This window comes from Opisthorchis viverrini, assembly GCF_000715545.1.
Source record: "Opisthorchis viverrini unplaced genomic scaffold opera_v5_364, whole genome shotgun sequence".
Lineage (NCBI taxonomy): Eukaryota > Metazoa > Platyhelminthes > Trematoda > Opisthorchiida > Opisthorchiidae > Opisthorchis > Opisthorchis viverrini.
The window spans coordinates 182,056-201,857 of NW_008752026.1; the positions used below are offsets into that span (position 1 = coordinate 182,056).

General features: G+C 45.6%; 2 protein-coding genes across 2 annotated transcripts in view; one reads left to right on the top strand and one right to left on the bottom strand.

The window, feature by feature from the left end:
* The window catches only part of T265_10443 (hypothetical protein), a gene marked incomplete at both ends in the record, with an annotated part of 36,550 nt that extends 32,299 nt beyond the window's left edge, over nucleotides 1–4,251 (bottom strand). The window contains one exon of the mRNA XM_009176817.1: nucleotides 4,207–4,251. Coding sequence (XP_009175081.1) covers nucleotides 4,207–4,251 — 45 coding nt within the window. The remainder of the gene's footprint in view (nucleotides 1–4,206) is intronic.
* T265_10442 (hypothetical protein) lies at nucleotides 1,462–1,689 on the top strand (the record flags this gene model as incomplete). Its single annotated transcript, XM_009176818.1, has 1 exon — nucleotides 1,462–1,689. One exon carries the CDS (start codon nucleotides 1,462–1,464, stop codon nucleotides 1,687–1,689), a length of 228 nt encoding a protein of 75 aa, XP_009175082.1.
* Nucleotides 4,252–19,802: the final 15,551 nt, after the last annotated feature.

The window sequence follows — 19,802 nt, forward strand, 5'->3', positions numbered from 1 at the left end:
TGCCAGAATTACAACAGAATGATGAAGAGATGACAGCCAACCAACTGGTTGCAAAGGAGACGGTTTCAGGCGCTGACAGATGGTAAATACCCTGAAAGTCAAACTAACACGACACCCAGGTCGAACGAATGCAAAGGGTGTGAACTAAGAAAATTCGGCGTTTTATTTCTCAGTGATAAAAAATGATAGCAATCGCTGGGTTGTTGCGCCCTAAGGTGAACGCTACAAGAAATCCACTTACATCAGATCACAATGGAGCTTACAAACTAAACCGAAACGTCTCAGATCTATCGAGCGAAAAAAGAACCAACCTGCCTGGAATCTAAAGTGACCACAACTCAAGTGAGAACTAATCATGCGGTGAGAAAACAAAACCTTGAGGCCCCACGGATCGGCCAACTAAAAGTAATAATAATAATAATAATAAATCGTTCAGCAGCGACACCCTTTCAGTGCCTGACTGCCATGCCAGCTAATGAAACCATGAGGCATGAGATAATAACAAGTTTCCCAAGGCTAGATTGAAGCAGTCTAGATTCCAGAGTTGGGTTTGAACCACGGACCTTCCGGTTAGCGGGTCTGTGCCTTAACCACTGAGCTATCTCGAGGCCATCAAATCAATGTCAAGTGATAACTTCCAAACGAATCAATCTATTGCCCAACAATCCAAAGCACAATTTCCCTCACTCAACCCTCATTACTAAGACTTGATGACTCAGTAAACTTGCAGAACTTCACCATGAAGTCATAAAATATAAGCTATCTCCAGGTGAAATAAAAACACCAGTTGAAGGACGTGATAGTGATGAGGACGTGGTCCTCAATGCTACTACGCGAACTCAAGGAGAGCGGAGCAGTGATGCAGTTTCCCTTCAGCTTCATAAGGTTTCTGACTCTCACATGGAAGCAACTGCTTTATGGTGCACTCTTTAGCTCATCTGTACCCGTACGCGCTCCATAACACTGCCTTATCACCTACCATACTATCACGTCGGATATAAAAACCTTTTACCGCATCGATGTACAGTTGTGATCACAATGCAGGAATCGGACTGTCCCTTTTAATAACGCGTCACAAGCGAATGGCTGCTTTCAGTTTGCGTTCCGTAGCCTGTGTGAAACCACCGCATTGTGCAATTATACCATTCGTCAAATCTCGTTCTCGTAAAAAAAACGAGATGATGTATTACGGAGTACTTCCTCGTCTTCCCATCGATGTAAGATTGCATTTACGAATCTTTCGGCTACATCTGTTATGCTCTATCTAGGGTGTAACAAATGGGGGTAGTGTTTTCATGGTGAAAGCACCATACTCTACGAAGACGACACTGAAGCCAACCATATGCACTCAGTAGCCCTCAGTATGTTTGATGGAGGACCCGCTAATCAATAATCGGGCCCGTATAAGTTCCTAGACAGTACATCGACGTTACCATTGATGTCGTGCTGAACGTTATAGAAATGGATCCGATTTCACCAATGGGCCCCAAGGAGCTGCACGCATCATCACTCGGGACGGTGACGACGCACACCGGCCCATCCAATTGCCACGTACTGAGGCTCACCATCAAAATTGCCACCTACCACTCGGTTAACAAAAACTGGTACGACGAATCTCAAACGTCAAACAGGGGACCACCGATATCCTTTGAAATGACGGACGATCTGCTTGACGTCAGACATCCGTAGGGCTACGGAAGAGACCCAAGAGTAGGCTACCCAACCCATTTGAGGACCATGTTATCTCTTTTGCTCATCATGGATTTCGCAAAGTACGTGCTTGTACTTCCGAACTTCTGACACCAACATGAGAGTGGACAGAATTATGGGATGATGGTTTTAGCAAATAATCTGCTAATAGCATCATCAGCATCAGCATCATGGACAGTATGACAGCGGTGCTCAACACCAATGCTTCACTGCCGAACAATCATGATCTAATAGAAAGCCTTATTGTGAAGAAAGGAATAAAGGTGGACGGGGAAGGGACTTAATGCTAGCTGACCACAGTCATTCCAAGGTGCATACACCTCCAAACAGTCATTCATGTAGTCTGGATGGAAACTGACACGATCGCCACCGGCATCGGTTGGCGGCCATATATTCGTCTCCATTAAATCAGTATATCCCTGAATCTCACGAGACTTGTGTTTTAGGCTACAATACGGGCTATTTTGTCGCATGTCTAGGAGATCTGGCCCGTTCGAAACTGAGACGCATTCATGTGTTCGATAATCTAACAAGAAAGCCACTGACATCGATCGGCAGCCATATCTTGCAGCGTCTCCATTTAGGCGTAGTGAGGATGATGCTGTCTCCATCCTGGAAGGGGAGTAACATAGACAGCACCCGGACGTTTCGCAATTCCTTTCATAACCCTCTGCTAGGTCAAGGGCTGACCACCACACTACTTCCGCCATTCTGAATCGGACACGGAAAACAGCACTCTCTTCGGCAAACAATGGCTAGACATATGCAGCACATGTTTCAACCAGCACAGCTTCTGGTGCTGGGCACATTCTCCAACGGAAGTACCCGTTGCACAACCGAAAACTCGCTTACTAATTTCTCGTTACGGATACGCCAACACCGACATGCGGGAAGCCCAGCCGCACTCGAGCAAATTTTCTTCAACTGATCTTAACCACCACTAAGCAGCCATAAGTCACACTGCCACTTTGGACATAAGTACTAAAATCCACCACGATTCCAAGCACGCACATGTGAAGCTAGCGTAAACAGCTAGCATATCATCCCGCCCTAAACGCTCCAACACGTGAATCGTGCATGTTTGCCTGTTTCGTTCCATACAAGTTGTGATTTACGTGCTCTAAAAAATAGTATTGTACGGTACCAATTAGCGATGAATATGGAAAATGAGGTGCACAGGGTCGTGCCTGAGTGTATGCGGTCTCTGAATCGTTCGGCAGCAGCCTCATTTTCAGTTGATGTATCGTGCCTAGAGTGATACCCAGAAACCCATTTAACGGCATCCAGGCAGATTTGCTTGGTTGCCAAATACCTATGGATTAGAGCGAGAAATCGAGTGCGTCTGAATTATGGGAACCAGTGCAGAAAATCACTTGCCTTCAGTAGGATCCTAGTGTCGTCATCAGATAAACCATCTTTCAAGCAATAACCGGGGCGCGCGAGATTCCCGCAAGCACTTAAAGCACCGATTACATGAAACGATGAAATTACTGGGAGGTAAGTGCAGTGAGATTGACCGGTGTACCAGGCGTCGCCTTCCTAAAATTAAACGTTCCGGTTTAGCCCCAAAGACTTTCACCTCTGGAATGCTTCCATCCTAGATGGTATCGGGCGTCTGGTTGAGGCGATAGGGTTATGGAAAAATATTCCAGCACAACCGTTGGCGGCAGTGGGGTTGCGGCGAGACCTCGTAGGGTCACAAAACAAAACTTTGGCGAGCGCTTTTGCTGTCGGACTTACACCGAACGATTCATTCCCTTCAGGCAGTGTGCAAACAAGGTGTAGAATGAACTTTACCAACAAACAAGGAAGCGCCGTCCTCGATCCTTGTGACCTTGGAGAGGTAGTGGGCTACCCAATCGGAGTTTAAGGTCATTTGTAACGTGACCTTGGTGGATCGCCATAGGGATGACCTTGTGGTAGTCGACGGTGCCACGTCGTCCTTGATGTCAGGTACAGTTCAGCTGGGTACACAGGGGGAACCAGAAGTAAGTAAATCCAGCCTCCTTCAGTTTTGGACCTAAGATATCCCTAAAAACCGCGACGGCAGGAGAAAGTTGCTCACCAAGTATTCAGTTCGGGACTGCATAGTAATTGAGAAGCTCCGGGTGGATCGTGGAAACTGTTTATGATGCATGGGATAAATTATCCCTGAAGTTTAGTTAGGTTTTGGTTCCGCAAAGAATACTATCGAAGCCTTGTTCGAGCACCTAATTGTATCCACAAGCGGAACTAAAAAGGCTAGCCTACACAAAATTCCCGCCTGTGTGAGGGAGCTACCAATGGGTGGTTTCGGCCTAATTTACCGAGGAGGTTTTTATGAACATTTATCATGTGCACACATTGGTGAGAATAAAAGTGTCACAGGAACCGGCCGATTTACTCTGACACCGTTGTGTGACTTGACATAAGCAGGAACAGCTCCTGGGAGCTAAAATGAGCCCAGAAAATGACTCAGCGAATCGCGCCTTGCGATTAGACACGGCGTACACAAACCCACTCAGAAGGAAAGCGTGTTGTGACCGCATGATGAACACACATTCAGTCATCAATAATACAGAGAAACTATTTCGGACGCCAGGTGAGCATTTAGATACCTACGAACTAGTTCAGTGATTAGCATATGAAGTTAACGCCGAGCTGTTTCTTCGTGGCCGTTTTTCTTCAATTCGGAAAATATGTGAGCAGTATGAAGATGTGAAGCATGTAACGAAACCGAACGAAAAAATGTTAAATTGTTCTCAAACAAATAATTCAAAGATGCAGGCGGACAACAAACTCGAACCCCGAACAAACTCTCGTTCTCCAAATCCATTATTGCGTCACTTCACAGATTGTAACTCTAGTTCGTTGGTTCAGAAGTTTGGAAAATGTGAATATTGTGGACTAAACCACTCCAGATATTCATGCCTTCACAGGCAAGCGAAGCGATTGTCTGCGGTAAATTGGGGCACATTTATCTCGTGCAAAAATTGTGTCATTTAATTCTGATCCAAATACTGGCGCGAAAGTACTGGCTGAAGACGTTTCTACCCTTTCTCCATCTATTTTGTCCTCGAATTCGTCATATGTTTTTTAAAAACTTTGATATCCGCTTCTGGCCTTCATTACTGACACGGGTAGAGTTTAGTCCCTTATCCCACACTCAGATCTAACCGCCTTCTACCCTAGTCTCTACAGATGTTAGCATTTGCGGTATCACTGGACATTCTGCACCTCTATTTGGTAGCTGCACGACTCCTGCGAAATTCTCCCAAGGTACCCCTATCGATTGTGAGTTTTCGGTTTCAACGTCGGTACCATCGTTTATCGGACTCAAAGTTCTGCGCTCACTGCAAACCGGTATCACCTTACTGACTTCTGTGAATGAAAATGAAATCAAACATCTGATTCTTAAATTTTCAAGGGCTATAGGTGGTACGCAAATACCCCAGGTGAGACTCCAGGCTATAGTAGATCCTATATTCTCTATGAGATTAAGTATTCCATTAGGCTTACGTGAACCTGTTCGTCAAGCGTTAAATTCAATGTGCGCGAAAGGAATACTGACTCCTGGGCAACTCCAGTGGCTGTTTGCTGTTCGCTGGTTCGAAATGACTGAACTGTTTTACCGGCCTGGCTTTCTCCACGACCGGGTAAAATATCTGGTATCTGGAGTTATTTATTAATGCACAAACCGGATTTACGACTGCTTGGGTGGTCGTCCAGCTTGCAATCTGGTAGCATGCACGAGGGATGGAAATCTCGTGTAGTGGACGGGTACGACCTGCAGGGAGGGTCGCCCTGTTACGTTGCACCATCGTGCGTTCATATGCTCGCCACCCCTCCAGTAGCACGGGTGTATCGCCTATCACCGGGGCTCTGACCCTGGCTTTTAATTCGGGAAAACCAAAAAATAGCACCGTCGCTGTTTGTCTGTAGCTGGATTGGTCTTGTTCCGGTCGTCACTTGTCTCACAACACCAAGAAATACAATCGAATGACAGCTGTCCTCCCGTTTGTTCTAAACAAAATAAAAAACATTTATGCAAGGGGTAGCCTGAGGGTAGTGTGTGAGGCTCACGACGATGTCGACGTGCAAGGAGTTGCCGCTTTCGCCGTAGTTGGGCCGCACCACCCCAAGTCCAATTCGTCATCCAAACATAGCACACACGTTCTTCCCTTTCGTCATCTAGAGCGATCATATGCACAAAATGCCCATAACTTATCATTTCCCGATTACAAGCAATCACAGCTAGCACTTAACGGCTGTTTTTTGCCATGCACCACTCGCTTTCTGGAGTTGACAGCAGTGACTCTGTGACTGGTTATCCCTGAACTTACTTTCCTTTTAGGTTGACTTAGTAGACCTCAGTTAAACGACAATTCTTATCAATTATCTGGGAAGCTGTTGCTTGTCCGCTTTTTACTTGTCTACTTTCACTGCTCACATTAACCCCTCTTTCTGCACAACCATATGTCATGGTGCTTTGGTAAGCCAGAAAATACCGCCCGTTCTCAACTACCCCAACAGCTAGCCCCCCTGCTATCTACCCGGACGACAAAGTTTTCACGTTCCTTAAACTAGGCATCTACTCTGGACCAACCAGTACTTGGTTTCTAGATCAGCACACGTATTTATCCGTTTTGGGTTCATTTAGCTTTCTACTGACACCATTGTATATTATGCCTCCTGACACTCGCCATACGCTACTGTTTTCATTCTACCTCTCCCGTTGCCCCTATTCCCAAGCTTCAAACATCGACCGTAGTTAACCAAACGCCCCGTAGAACTGCTATTCATTCAGACTGGCTTGTCCCCGGTCTACACCCACAGGGTCCTCTAGGGAAAAGAAAATTATCCATGAGCCTGCATCCGACTGACTGTCTGTCTCAATCTCCGTCTCACCCAGAACCAGCTGCCACGGAACCGCGTATCCCTTCTCCGATCGCGGCACCCTTGGCGACCGTTACGATGCTGTCCATAAACCGAAGCATGTGAGTGCGATGATGGCATGGCACTGTAAAACCCAGTGAAATGCCACTCCCGCAACTATTTTATTCGGAATTTCCATCGCAACCTCACGTCCACTAAAGCCTGTAGCCACAACCACGAGCAAATTTTTCATCCGGTCTGGGGCGACCCCATCCGTACGCGATGAATTTTCGCTCAAATATGGCTAGCCTGGTTTTTCCACTGTGTTCAAATCCGTATACGGTGTTCGCGTCGCCCTATGTATTAGCAACTTGCCCCCATCCAACCTATCCCATACACCTGACCTCCCTACAACCATGCAATCAGTGAATCTGCTTAGTTTCAGATTAAAACACATTTTTGAGACGAAACTCGCCATGGGCTCCCAATTTGAATTATCCCATTTCCATCCCCACTTTTGCTTGTTGTGACTCCGGCCATTTACCTAACCACCCAAGGTCACTCATGGCCAGCAATTGTTTTCAGCTTTAGTTCATGCCAGCTGGCTGTATTTGAACTAGTCGGACCTCATACCCATGGTTCCAGGCAAGTTGGGAAAGAAACCTATTAGTACTATTTCATCGGATATTCCATACTGGTTATGACATTGTCCTATTTTGTGCACTCCGCACCCCCACGAATCCCTCAGTCATGTTTCATTCTGACTGCAAACATATGATCGTGCCACACGGTATGCCACCCACTAGTTAAGATGCACTGATTGATACACAGGATCGAGGCTGTTGCCCAAGTATCCCGGGTCGCATGCTCTTTATGTTCTCAGCGCGGGGTAGTATGCTCGCCAGCGCGAGGATTCGCATAAATAAATGTCTAATAGTGTTTTAAATTGGGTTCGAGAAGGAGCGTGTACAACCGTCGGAGGAAGGTCATTTCACGCAGCTACTACCCGAAATGAAAAAAAGTTTTGTCTAACGGATGTGTGTGCCCTGAGCTTGAAGATTTTCTTACTATGTCCCCGCCGGGTGTTTGCTGGGTCAACGGTAAAAAACCTGTTTGTCAAGCTTTGTTCAAACAGGGCGTAGGTAAGAATTAGGTCCCCTTGGAGGCGACGGTACTCCAGGGGAAATAGATCAAGCGTCGCGAGACGCGTTTCGTAGTCCACGGACTTGAGGCCGGCAACTATTCTCGTGGCGGCCCGCTGGACACGCTCAATGAGGGTAACGTCTTTCGTACGTCCTGAGTAGACAACTTTGTTGGCGTACTCCAGGAGCGGTCTGACGTCTCCCGTAATACGGGAGAAGGTACGTCGGATCATCCGTAAAACGGCGAATGCCTTTTGGGTCGATTTCTCATGGTGTAGTGCGAAGGACAAGTTTGAGGAGACCCAGATGCCTAAATCTTTTTTGGCATCTATCCTCATGATGTTTTCTGGTCCCTTTTCACCATGCATAACAAAGGCATTCGCTGAATCCCCTCCAAACGACACATGGACGCACTTTTCATCATTCAGAGGAAGGTGCCAGTCTAACGACCACTGCTTGGTAGCGTCCACATCCATTTGGGGGCAATGGCATTGGAACTCCAGGATTCCAAGTCGTCCGCAAAAAGTAGGCATGGACTCTCAAGAACATCTGGGAGGTCGTTGACGTAGATCAGAAACAGGAGTGGTCCCAAGACGGAGCGTTGAGGAACTCCAATGGATACTGGCGCTGGAGAGGAGTAGGTCGAGCCTGTTCTCACTCGGAATGATCTGTCTGATGGGAACACCCTGATCCAGCGAAGGATTTTCCCTTGAATCCCGTAAGACTCGAGCTTGTGGAGCAGTGGAACGTGTGGGACCTTATCAAATGTTTTTGAGAAGTCGAAAAATATGGCATCCGATATGAGTCCTTCGTCCTTTCTTGGGTTAAGCTGTCCATGAACACGAGCATGTTTGTCACGCAAGAACGGTTTGGAAGAAATCCGTCTTGAGCTGGAGATATCAGATTGCTGGAAGTAAGGTGATCTAGGATGGCTCGCTTCAGAATGCGTTCACTCACCTTTCATGGCACGCTAGTGAGGCTTATAGGCCTGTGGCTGCCAGGCGACAGTCGGTCACCAGTTTTGTAGATTGGCTTGACAATGAACATTATCGTTATTATTATTAATATTAGCATTAGTATTATAGATACCCCATTAAAGGCTGATGTATTATTCGAAGAACTCGTGGAGACTACCGACCATCGTTAGGTAAGCGGTAAACGCACTACGGAAGAGCCGGAAGTTGTGCTGCATCGTTTATCAGGTTCAAGCATATTTTCAAAAAGCGATCTAAAAGATGTCTGTCTTCAAATACTACGAGACGAAGCCTCTAGTAATCCTACCGTGATCAACACACCGATACAATTTCTCTTCCTTTGGTCTGAATATTTCACCAGCTGTATTTCGAGAAGTTATGAATACTATTGCGAAAGATTTGGAGGGTGCTAAGGCGTACCAAAATAACGTCATAGTGCACGCTACTGATTAGGCTACCCAGGATATACGTCTGTTGTCTTTACTAAAGCGATTTTCCGAGTTCAGTGTAGCTACGCATCCTGATAAATACAATTTTGGTGTTCCTTCACTTTCATGCCTTGGCTACATTGTGGATGGCAATGGTTTTAAACCCAATACAGACCATCCATCTCCTTTGGTAAATGCACCATCACCAACCATACTACAGGAACTGTGTTCAGTTCTAGGGGCACTTCAGTCACCTGTGAAACATTCCAAAGAATTAATGCCGACTACTGTGGTCCTCTTCTTTGTAAATACTATGCGTTAGTTGTTATTGACACATGTTCACGTTGGCCTGAAATTTTTCTAGCCTCGTCTTTGAATACCGAATTCACTCAGCAAGCCTTGAGGAAAGTATTCAGCCATGAATGTGTGCCAACTGTTCTGACCACTGAAAAAGGCACACACTTCACTGCTAAATTCCCTGAGCAATGGTTAAAAGATCCAGGATGTCGTCATCTGTTAAATGCTCATGTTAAATGTCAAATTGGCTTGCTCGAAATTTTGTCCGAACACTGAAATCTGCCATTATTTCATTCTCTCCTATTACTTTTGTAGAACTGGACCGTAGGATTGACAATTTTCTAATGCAATACAGGAATCGCGTTCATTCTGTTACTGGAAAGAGTCCCGCGCTCCTATTCAAGTTTCGTTCGTTGCGTACAAATCTCGACTGTTCCAAAACGGCCGATGTTACATTTTTTAAGGGTGATGATTTACGACCTGCCACAGGGATAGTATTCTCATCAAATGGCAAATATATGCTCACAATTCTCAATTTGGATGACCCTTCTTCTCATCGGAGACACATTGATTGGGTCGAGTTGAATACCGGAGGTCAGTCTGTTGACAGCATTCTTGCTGTTCCAAACACTGATGAGCCCCTTGTAGATGAACTTATGGTATACGAGCGAAACGTTATATCTGAAGAAAACAATACCTGCGAAGGATCTGAAGTTTCCATTCCGAGAGGATCAAAATGATTGCAATCAAGACTACCACTTGACTACGAACATCCACGCGGTCATTCTAGGTGCGGCGGATGGACTGTTCCATATTCATACTCTATTCATTGCTCTATTCATTATTCTCTTGTTCTGATGTTCCAGCTGCAGTGCATGTACGCCAATTAAAATACATGCGTGCCATTTGTTACGCTGTGCTGAATTCTGGGTTCCTAGTTATATTAATAATAATATTTCTTCCCAACTAGTGGGTAGCATACCACCAGACATGACCGTAGTATCATAGTCAGAATAAGAGCATGACTGATGAGGGTTGTGATTAATGGGAACTTCCTGGAAAAGGGACGGTGATGTAAACAGTGGGCATTAGCGAAGTCGACTTCATCACACCTGAGGTGGCATGGGTAGGGATATAGGTGCAAAACTTAATCCTTATATCGTCTCGTTGATAACAGCTAATATCAATAGTCTACATGGTGCAAAACCCTATAATGAACGTGAAATATATTCTCGGGATTGTAACAGACAAAATTGCGCTCACCAGACGGGATGAAGATATCCAGAATCTTAAAGGTACATACGAAGAAAACGCACTGTGCCATGGACAGGATACAATGTACAGAGCGACACCAGGCGGATTGGGAGGATGCTATTTCTTTTGGCATCCTGACCAATATATGTGCCTTTTGGACGAGTGGATACTCAGGACGAAAATAATTATGTACGGACTCACTAGGCAAAGTTGCCTTGCAAGAATGCCGGCGAGAACGGCTCATGAACTTTTGTGGGCTTGACCGTGGCACTGATACTTCTTATGGCGCAGATGCTGGCACGTCGAGCACTATTATTTAAGCTTAATTTGACAACCAATGTTTCCTGCGCTGGCCGCTCACGACAGGCTACAATAGAAAATGTTTGGCATTATCCTGGATTCCGTAAGCTGGTCATCATATTAGCGCTTAGTTAGGCACCGCGTCGTCTACTACGAAAATATTTCTTAATTAAAATAGTGAATGAAATTGACGGCATAGTGTAGAGGTTTTTAGCGTATCAGTTTTCCGAAAATTCATTCATATTGTGAATTTCTCGGTCACTTTTCAAAGAAAATTCACCTTAAACGGTCATAGAAATGTTGTTGCTCCAGCAAATGACAGTGGTGCCACTAATTGGCTCTCGAATCTTGCGAGGGACTCTTTTACGCCACAGTTTGCCGCAGACGGTGATTTGTACTCCAGCTTCGATGCCAACCTCGTACGATAGGCGTCTCAATACTGGTTGCATACATACCACCACTTTCTGGCATTCGGTATTCAAAAACATTTTGGTAACTTCCTCGTGAAGCAGTTTAATGCTTACCAAAATATTTTGGATGCAGGCACAAGGAGCGCTCGCTGACAGAGGTGGGTAATCAGGAGCAGAACCGCGGCGATGAACTACTGACGAATTTTACCCTAATTGGGAATCATCAAGAGTGCGCACCTCGTAAACTGCGCAGAGTCTAGGACCCGCAACTTTCTTGTCAATAATTTAAACTTCTAATCGCTCAGCCACAAGCGGCTGGTCAGCGCTGTGATTAACATGCACTTAGACAGGACAGAGGGACAATGATCCTTCAATCACGGGGTTCAAATCATGCCGTCACACGTGTTGACTGGCTCCTCGTGAAATGACTTCTCGGACAGAAGTTTCACTCATTGGGTGGAGTTTACTCTTCCACTGATCTATTTGTGGATTGTTGGTAACGTGAAGAGATATCCTGCCTTAATGCGAGGCATTCATACTTCTGATCGGCCGCTCATGGCCAGACGGTCAAGTAATAAAACTATCGACCAGAAGGCCGTGGGTTTCAAACCCTACGGAGTTTCGTCAGATGCGCAGTGCCAATGATTCCCAATGGATGGAACAGATGGAGTGTGCTTATCGGTAGATTGGATTTCCTTACAGAACGAAGTCTTCAAACAAGGCAAATCTCCCTTCACTACTTTCTCTGATGTCTGTTGAAGGAAAACGGTTTTCCAGAAGGGACTTTTCCAGCGACGGTCCCTAATCCAGAAACATGACCCTAATTCCTCAGGCAAGAAAATGGCAATCAGTCCAAAATTTTGCCACAATCCGGCCGCTAAAGACATGCATGAAATTCGAAGTTGCGTTTAGAGGTTAATTGAAACCAACCAGTTAACAAATTAGTTTCGAGCAGATGAAATGGTTACGGCCTTAGCAACTCGTCTGGCTGCACCATTGTATTTAGCAACGTAAGGGATACAGGAGTCAACTCTTAAAAGCAAACTTGGGTGCGCCTTGTTACAATCTTTATCTTCAAAGCAATTTAAATTCTGAAAAAGTAAGCGGAATCAAACATACCGAACAGAAGTATGCACAAAGTGTACCTCAGTTCTTTTCCGAGTTCCGCAGGCACGCAACGGAATAAAGCAATATCGGAGTACTTATAACGTTTATCCCTATTTGGTCGCTCAAGAAATGTTCTGGAAAATGGGAGAGTTGTGAGTAGTTGCCACTTTTAAAAGCGCTAGAAGCAAATCACCACCTTACGCACCTTCTTCAGCCCTTTTCGTTTACGGTAATGTCGTGTGACGATCGTTTTGATTTCCTGATTTTTGGCGCTATAGATTAAAATAATGTGGTTGGGAGGCCACCCTGCTTGAAAAAAATTCTGGTACTTCTGTTTAAAACTGTCACCCTCAAATCATTGTCGAATAATGGCGCACGTAATAAATCCGTGAAGTGTGCAACGAACGGAAGAGAAAGTTATGTATACTCAGTTTCGCCTATTTGCTTTTATTTCTCTTTATATTCACCCCTGGTAACCGCACTATGTGCTTGGTTGGTTGGGATTAAAGAAAAACACAATGTGCTGAATGCCTTGGCAAGCAATTCTAAGGTTGTCGTTTTATGTAAAGCAAGTTTAGCCTTGTCCAATTGATATTCTAGCTTTTCCTGCGTCGTCGCATTTTCTCATGCACACAAGACAGATGACTATAGCACCCTCATGCAACAAAACACGTTCGTTAGTTTTGAAAATCCACCAACTGCTTAACGTTAATTGTGGCCCTGTTTGATTGTTGAATAGGTGAATTCCAACAACGAGGCAGCGATACGTAAAACATATTCGTAAGAAAAACTACAGTTCAACCATGACATAGACCCATAGAAAACAACTGCGTAAAAAGAGATCCACAAACTATCTGGGATCGTCACCCGATGAGCACTTTTGCACCAAGTTGAATTTGAATAGAAAATACCCAGAAAAGCACTGTGGTCGTCAGGCTTGTTTGTGGATATTTCTAGCTGTTTTGTTGAATTGCCTTGTCAACTTTGTATTTCGAAGCAACATCGACAACTTTCTCAAAGTTGCCTCAATATAACAGGGTATTATTCAGCTTTGGGTTTAACGGAAAAGTGTAAAAAGGTGGAATCAAGGATTTTAAGAACTACGCTTTTGACAGCAGTTCAGGCCAATGACCAAATATATGTCGGGCCATCAAGTGCGCCTGGTAAACTTCGCGCCATGGGTCACTCTTCCATCTTAAGAAAATAATCAAGGTTAAATGGCTTGGTGTCTAGACTCTGCGCATTTAATTTGTGATAGTACGATTGACACCGTCTGGTGAGTAAAATGAGCCTTTTTAGCTGATTTTTTAGAGGAATTGAATGAAATTATCGGGATAGCATGAGGCGTGGTTTGTTAACTTATGGACTTTCCTGCGCTTCTGATTGAGCCAAAACAATATTTTAGCCATATCCGCGGTTGAGGTTTTTGGAGCTCCTTTCGAAGAGCACTCAGATTTGCACGTAATTGTGTACGTATGGATTTTATCCCAGAGACCGCCGTCTGTGTCATTGAATTTTTCTTGAGACCGAGACTGATTATTGTTACCACACTCCCTAAGATCCAAGATGGGGTGGAGGGCGAGCTTCCTGAAACAATACACTCTGTTGCCTGATAAGCCGCACAATGTCATGGTATTCCCTGTTTATTTGGGCAGAACAGCAATTTTTCGTTTGCAATGGAACATGCGTAGTTTGCTTTTGAAAGAATATGGTGCGAAGATGCCGCTTAAAATCACAGCTTATGTAGAAACTAAAGACTATCTTATCCGAATAGCAAAGTTACACTCCCGCCAGCAGCCACGCCCCATTCTATTGCACCTGGAGAGTCTCTAAACGGTGAGGAATAAGAGTGTGACATTGTACCGAGTGTTGAAATTTGACTGTGTCCAAGTGTCGACCGTGATACGTCTAATCAAAAAGCTACAACCAGACGATCACTGTGTTCTTTTTCGATTTCCTGAATTAGAGTTTGGGCTGAAAACCACAGGCGATGAGCGATGCACCCGTTCTACTGGACGGGTCGTGATTATACGGACGCGCCATTGTACAACGCAGCAGAAAGATCACCCCTAAAGAGCATATCTGACCACACGTGGTTTCCATTTCTGAGGTTTTGCATTTTTCCCCATTTCTCATGCATGCTAACAGATATGCAATGTGGCAAGCCATCAAGCAGTCAAAATTGTGGTTCGTGCACTAAGGAAGAACACCACTTACCGAATATTTTCTCCGCATGGATATAAAGCCAGGCCAGTAAAATAGCTTAGTCATTTCAAACAAAGGAACATTGAATAGCCACTGGAAAAGCAGGCCGAAAAGAAGGCAAATGTAGTATCAGCTGCCAATAGACAATGGGAACATAATGGAAATGCTTGGAGCGTGTGCACTAGGGCTAATCGGCGACGGAGTGTAAGTATGACCTACCATGCCAATCAACACACAAACATTTTATCATTTTCGCATTATCAGGCTTATTCCGGGCGCATAATATGCTTCATGAAACAGAATCACAGACTTCCGTTTGGTTTATGTTGGTTAGGGCTGGGCAATACAAGGCATCGGTTGTTTGAGAGAATTGACGGGGCAGAGACGGAAGTTTTCTTATCAGTAGCACAGCACACTCAAATCAAGCAAGCCTTCATCAGGCGACAGTTGCTTAAAGTAAACCCAAGGAATGGCAGGGCGTAATAAAGGCACGTTTTATTTGCCCACTAACTGCTCGAAAACGCATTAGACCCAATTCATGGAGGTGTATTTGGGTATTAGGTAGGACGGCAATGGCTTCAGAGGTAAGATTTTCTAAAAGCTGCAGAAATTTAGCGCGTTGCATGTTATTTTGAAGCTGTTTGGATAGATTCTTCCAAGAGTGAACGCTGCAAACTAGGAAGAGGCAGTATTGTTCATAGGTTACAATCAATAGAGGGGTATGTTGAATCCATCTGAAGTTGGAGATGGTTCGTCTAGATCCGGACTATAGATTTTTTAACTGTGATTGGATTATTCTGGAGCTTGTGGAGTGAGTGAATAGATGTAGTATGGGTATCTGATATCTTGACCGCACGTCCCAGAACATGAAATGAAAGGCCATCGACCCCGGCACGACGTAGTTTCTGGAGGTTTGAAAATGAGCGGAATCATCAGATGGTGATAAGGTTACGTTTTGATGAGAGACGGGTGGCTACCCTGACTGTTAAGATCTGTGGAATATGCAGCAGGGGGTTTGGGAGTAAAAAAGGAAGCAGGTAGCAGCTAGCAAAGTAAACGTTCCGATGGACTGCTTTAATGACGGGATGTATTTCAGAACTCAGACAAGCTATTGAGGGGCTGTTTAGGCTACAGCGCTTATGCAACAGTCGGCTGGATAATTTGGAGCAAGAAATGACATGGTTTCTTCACGGCATTCGAGGAATACCCGCGGAGGTTGCCCTTGGTTTTAGAGCCCTTTGATGAAAAATCGCGAGATTTTCGATGTTCTTTGCTAGCCCGGTGTATTTTGTATCGCAGGGTTCTAGTCATCGTGTCTAAGGGGAACTTGGAAGGACTCGTGGGGGGGGGCAGTGGTACCATAACTGTTTGCGTTGCAAGTGATCACTTCCCGAAAAGTGTGGACCAACTGAAGCTGTGGCCAGATGACCCTGGTTTGAGAATATCCAGTCTAGGGTGTGTAGACCAAGAGTGAGACTGCGTACAATTTGGGACCATCGACAATGAGTTGGACAAGCAGCGAATCGTAGCGTGTAGGGTCGGTAGTGGAAGACCAAGGTATATCCGGCAGGTCCAGCGCAAATTTAGGCGAATGAATGTAAGCATGCACAGAGCGGATACTACGGGACAAGTTAGCTGTAGTTGCAAAAGAGGGGGTGGTTAAAGACAAGCAAAACCTACTAGTGCAAGTCGGTTGGTTTGTCATCTAGAGGGCCAGATTTCCTCTAGATTCCTTCCAAAGGTACAATTTTTGTTCATAGTCGCACAGAGTTCCGAGGTTGAATAAATGGCACAATCATCACACCTTGAGCTCCTTCTTTCACAGCGTGTTTGGATTCTCAACTGAGAGCCGCGTTCTAGCCAAACAAGTAGGACTTGGTCGTGCAATGGAGCTAATGGTCCGGAGATTATGGACTTTTGGCAGTATCAGGGAGCACTATGTAGCTATACTGACAGCCTTACCAGCGAGAAAACCGTACTAAGTAGGAGGTTGGCAACCTCGGTTACGACGGAACATGGTACCGAGGTAAACCGAGGAGTTGAGCTGGGGTTACATGACGCTTGGTTTAGTAGGCATTTTCGCCGTCGGTAGGAGCACATTCAGCACTGCTGGTAGGTGAATAAATGGTGTGTAAAGTAGGACTCAGCCCACGGCAGAAGGTACATTATCAAGCTTAGTACGGTGTGGGGAATAGATTTAGAAGAAGAGCACGTATATGAATAGCGAGCTCTTGCCCGTATCGTCTCCTGCATCGCTAGGGGATGCAGAGGGGAAGTGGTACAGAAAACAGTGGGTGTGAACGGTTGGGTGGCAACCAAAGATGGAATTCAGGTGGGATAGGAAAGGGTGGATATGGCGGTGGAAGCATAAGGGAGTCAGAGCCGACTTTTGACCTTTGATGATACGAGGTTCTAGCAAGCACTGGTACGTGCGTTTTTTGTACTTGGTAAGGGTCGTAGTGGTGGATTTGCAAAGGGCTCCTGAAAAAACAGAGCGGGTGGGAGGGCTGATGAATACCGAAGAATATGCAGATGGCATTAGATTAGGTGAAGGAATTTACAGGTTAGGGATCCTACTAAGATTCGTGCACGGTTCGAGGGCCCCCAGCTGTATCTATATCCAGGTTGGGGTATGGTCAGGTTTGTAGACGAAGGATGAAGCTGGGGGATTTGAGGATTTAGTGTTTGAGAAGGTACTATGGTACTTGTTTTGTCATGTATTGATGGACAGGATTGAGGCTTTCACCAATGTTTTCCGGGCCGGTTTTTTTCTCGTTGCTGGGCGCGTGCCATTCACCTGGAAGGCAGAAGCAAAAATGGGTGTAACACTACTCTTTAAATTCTTAGCACGGGACAGTAATCTAACGAGCGGGACGGCTCACATAATAGCGTCCAATAGTGTTTTGGACTGGGTTCCAGATGGAGTGTTGTTAATCGTCGGAAGAAGGTTATTTCACGCGGCGCCATCCAAAATTAGACAATTTGCCTGGTAAATTGTGGGTTGTGAGCTTGAAAATCTTAAAATGTTCCCGCTGTGTGTATTCTAGTTCAAAGGTGAGAAGCGCCGGCGGCTAGACGCACACCCAAAATTTCTCTGAAACCGAGGTTCGAAGGAGGAAAACTTTAACATGAAGTTTTAACATTTGATGGTAATTTTTCGGGCCTATGGGCTCTTCCCAAACGGCCGCGGTTTTTTTGAAAGTTGTTTAAACCTACTCAATCCCCACGATATTCAAGGCCCGCGATATTCATATTTTAATGGCTGAGCACGTGAATGTGGAGCATGATTTTGTGGAGAATTTAGCTCGTCAAAGTTTGTTCTCATTCGATGCATTTCAAGTCGCTTTGAAAGTGTACCAGGTGAAACGTTTCGTTGTTTTCACCCGCATAAACTCCAAAAAGAGCAGCAATTCACTACTTTTGTATGGAATAGCCTTCTACCGTTGCAGCAGACATCCCTGCAGACAAAGTCGAAGCCGTGGATTTCGTCGTTGATTGTGTGTACGCGGTAGCACACGTCGTGCTGATTGCCCGGCAAGGTTCCACGTTCGCCGGTACCATGACTGCTTGAGGGCTACTTCCTACTACCTGGAGCACGACCATCCACGCAGCAAGTTCATTTTTGACAAACTCACCATCAACCGGCGACTGACAATTGATGAATTAAAGGAGTTTTATACCCTTTTGAAATATGGTGCTCCGTCATCGGAGATTCGGCAGTACGTCACCGACCACTGTGGAAAGGTATTCACTATCAAGGATGTGCGTGACTATCGCGTCAAATGTCGACCCCCCATTGTTAAGTAGGTTGTTGGTTACCTTTTAGTCGGTTTCTTAAATGACATGTCATCCATCATAGCCAAGTTTCGAGGGTGCGGTCGCATGCCGCTGGTGGAATCGGGGGTGGCAGATATAGTCACCTGTGCTTTTCCCGAACGCAGCAGATAGCACTCTTTAGACGTTTCCCGGACGTTGTAAACGTTGATGCCACACACGGTAATAACCGTCTCGGGTAAATAAATTTAGAGCCCCTGACTTTCGTTGTTAAGGTTCAAGATTTATACATTCCTTGTGACGGATGTCATGGGGATCGATCGCTCCATATTGTATGCCTTTGTCTAAAGCGAGTATTTTGCGCCATCGCGCAAGCTGTTTAGTTTGTTCAAGGATATGATGGGTGGACACTATGAAGTCAAAACTTTCGTCATGAACAAGATGACTTCGCAGGTGTGGGCTGCCAAAGCTGTATTCGGCTGCGATATAATGCTGTGCTATTTTCACGCACGACAAGCCATCCAGAAGCACGTACGTTTCATTGCTTCGGTGTACCCTATGCAGACAATTTCCAACCGCAGTCGGCACATATTCCACCAATGGCTTGCTTTGATAATGCAGCTGAGTAAGTGACTGTGCACCAAACATTATTCGCGTGGATTTTGCCACGATTCGCAAATTCTGAGAACAAACCCCAGTTTTGTCTCCTATTTGACTGCCCACCGGCTCCACATCACTCGAAAGTGGGCCATTCGTGCACAACTTGGGTGGGTACACTTTGGGAATGTGACCAACAGCCGTCTGGAGAACAACAACGGGCGTTTAAAGAGGCCGTGCATCACTCAGATAGCCTGCAGCATGCCGTTCAGAAGGTCGTTCATCACAGCGAATGGCTAATGCGCGAATATGAAATGCACACCACTTATTGTTGTGACCGCCAAGAACTTCGGGAGGGAGACATCTACGTTCTACTTGCGGTTTCCCGGATGACGACGTACGCCGCTAATCAGGTTCCAAGGCACATTGGAATATGCACGCCAGATCTGATATACAACCAGACAGATCGCTTCAAGGTGGGAAGCAACAGCAACCAACCACGGTGGCGTTCGACGTCAAACGACGCTGCTCCCTGTGGTCTCTGTGGCCAGCCAACTGACCCTGCTGATTGGTGGTGTCAACGTGATCGACTTCCATATCACCGTTATTGCTGCAGCAATGAGCCCTGTCCGTTGTGTGGAGAAAATCTTCAGGCGCGCCCACCAGGTGAGTATCGATTAAACTATCCCTATTAGTTGCCGGTCAGTCTACCTACCGGTCAGCTAAAGGAGCTTGCTTTGACGCCAATCT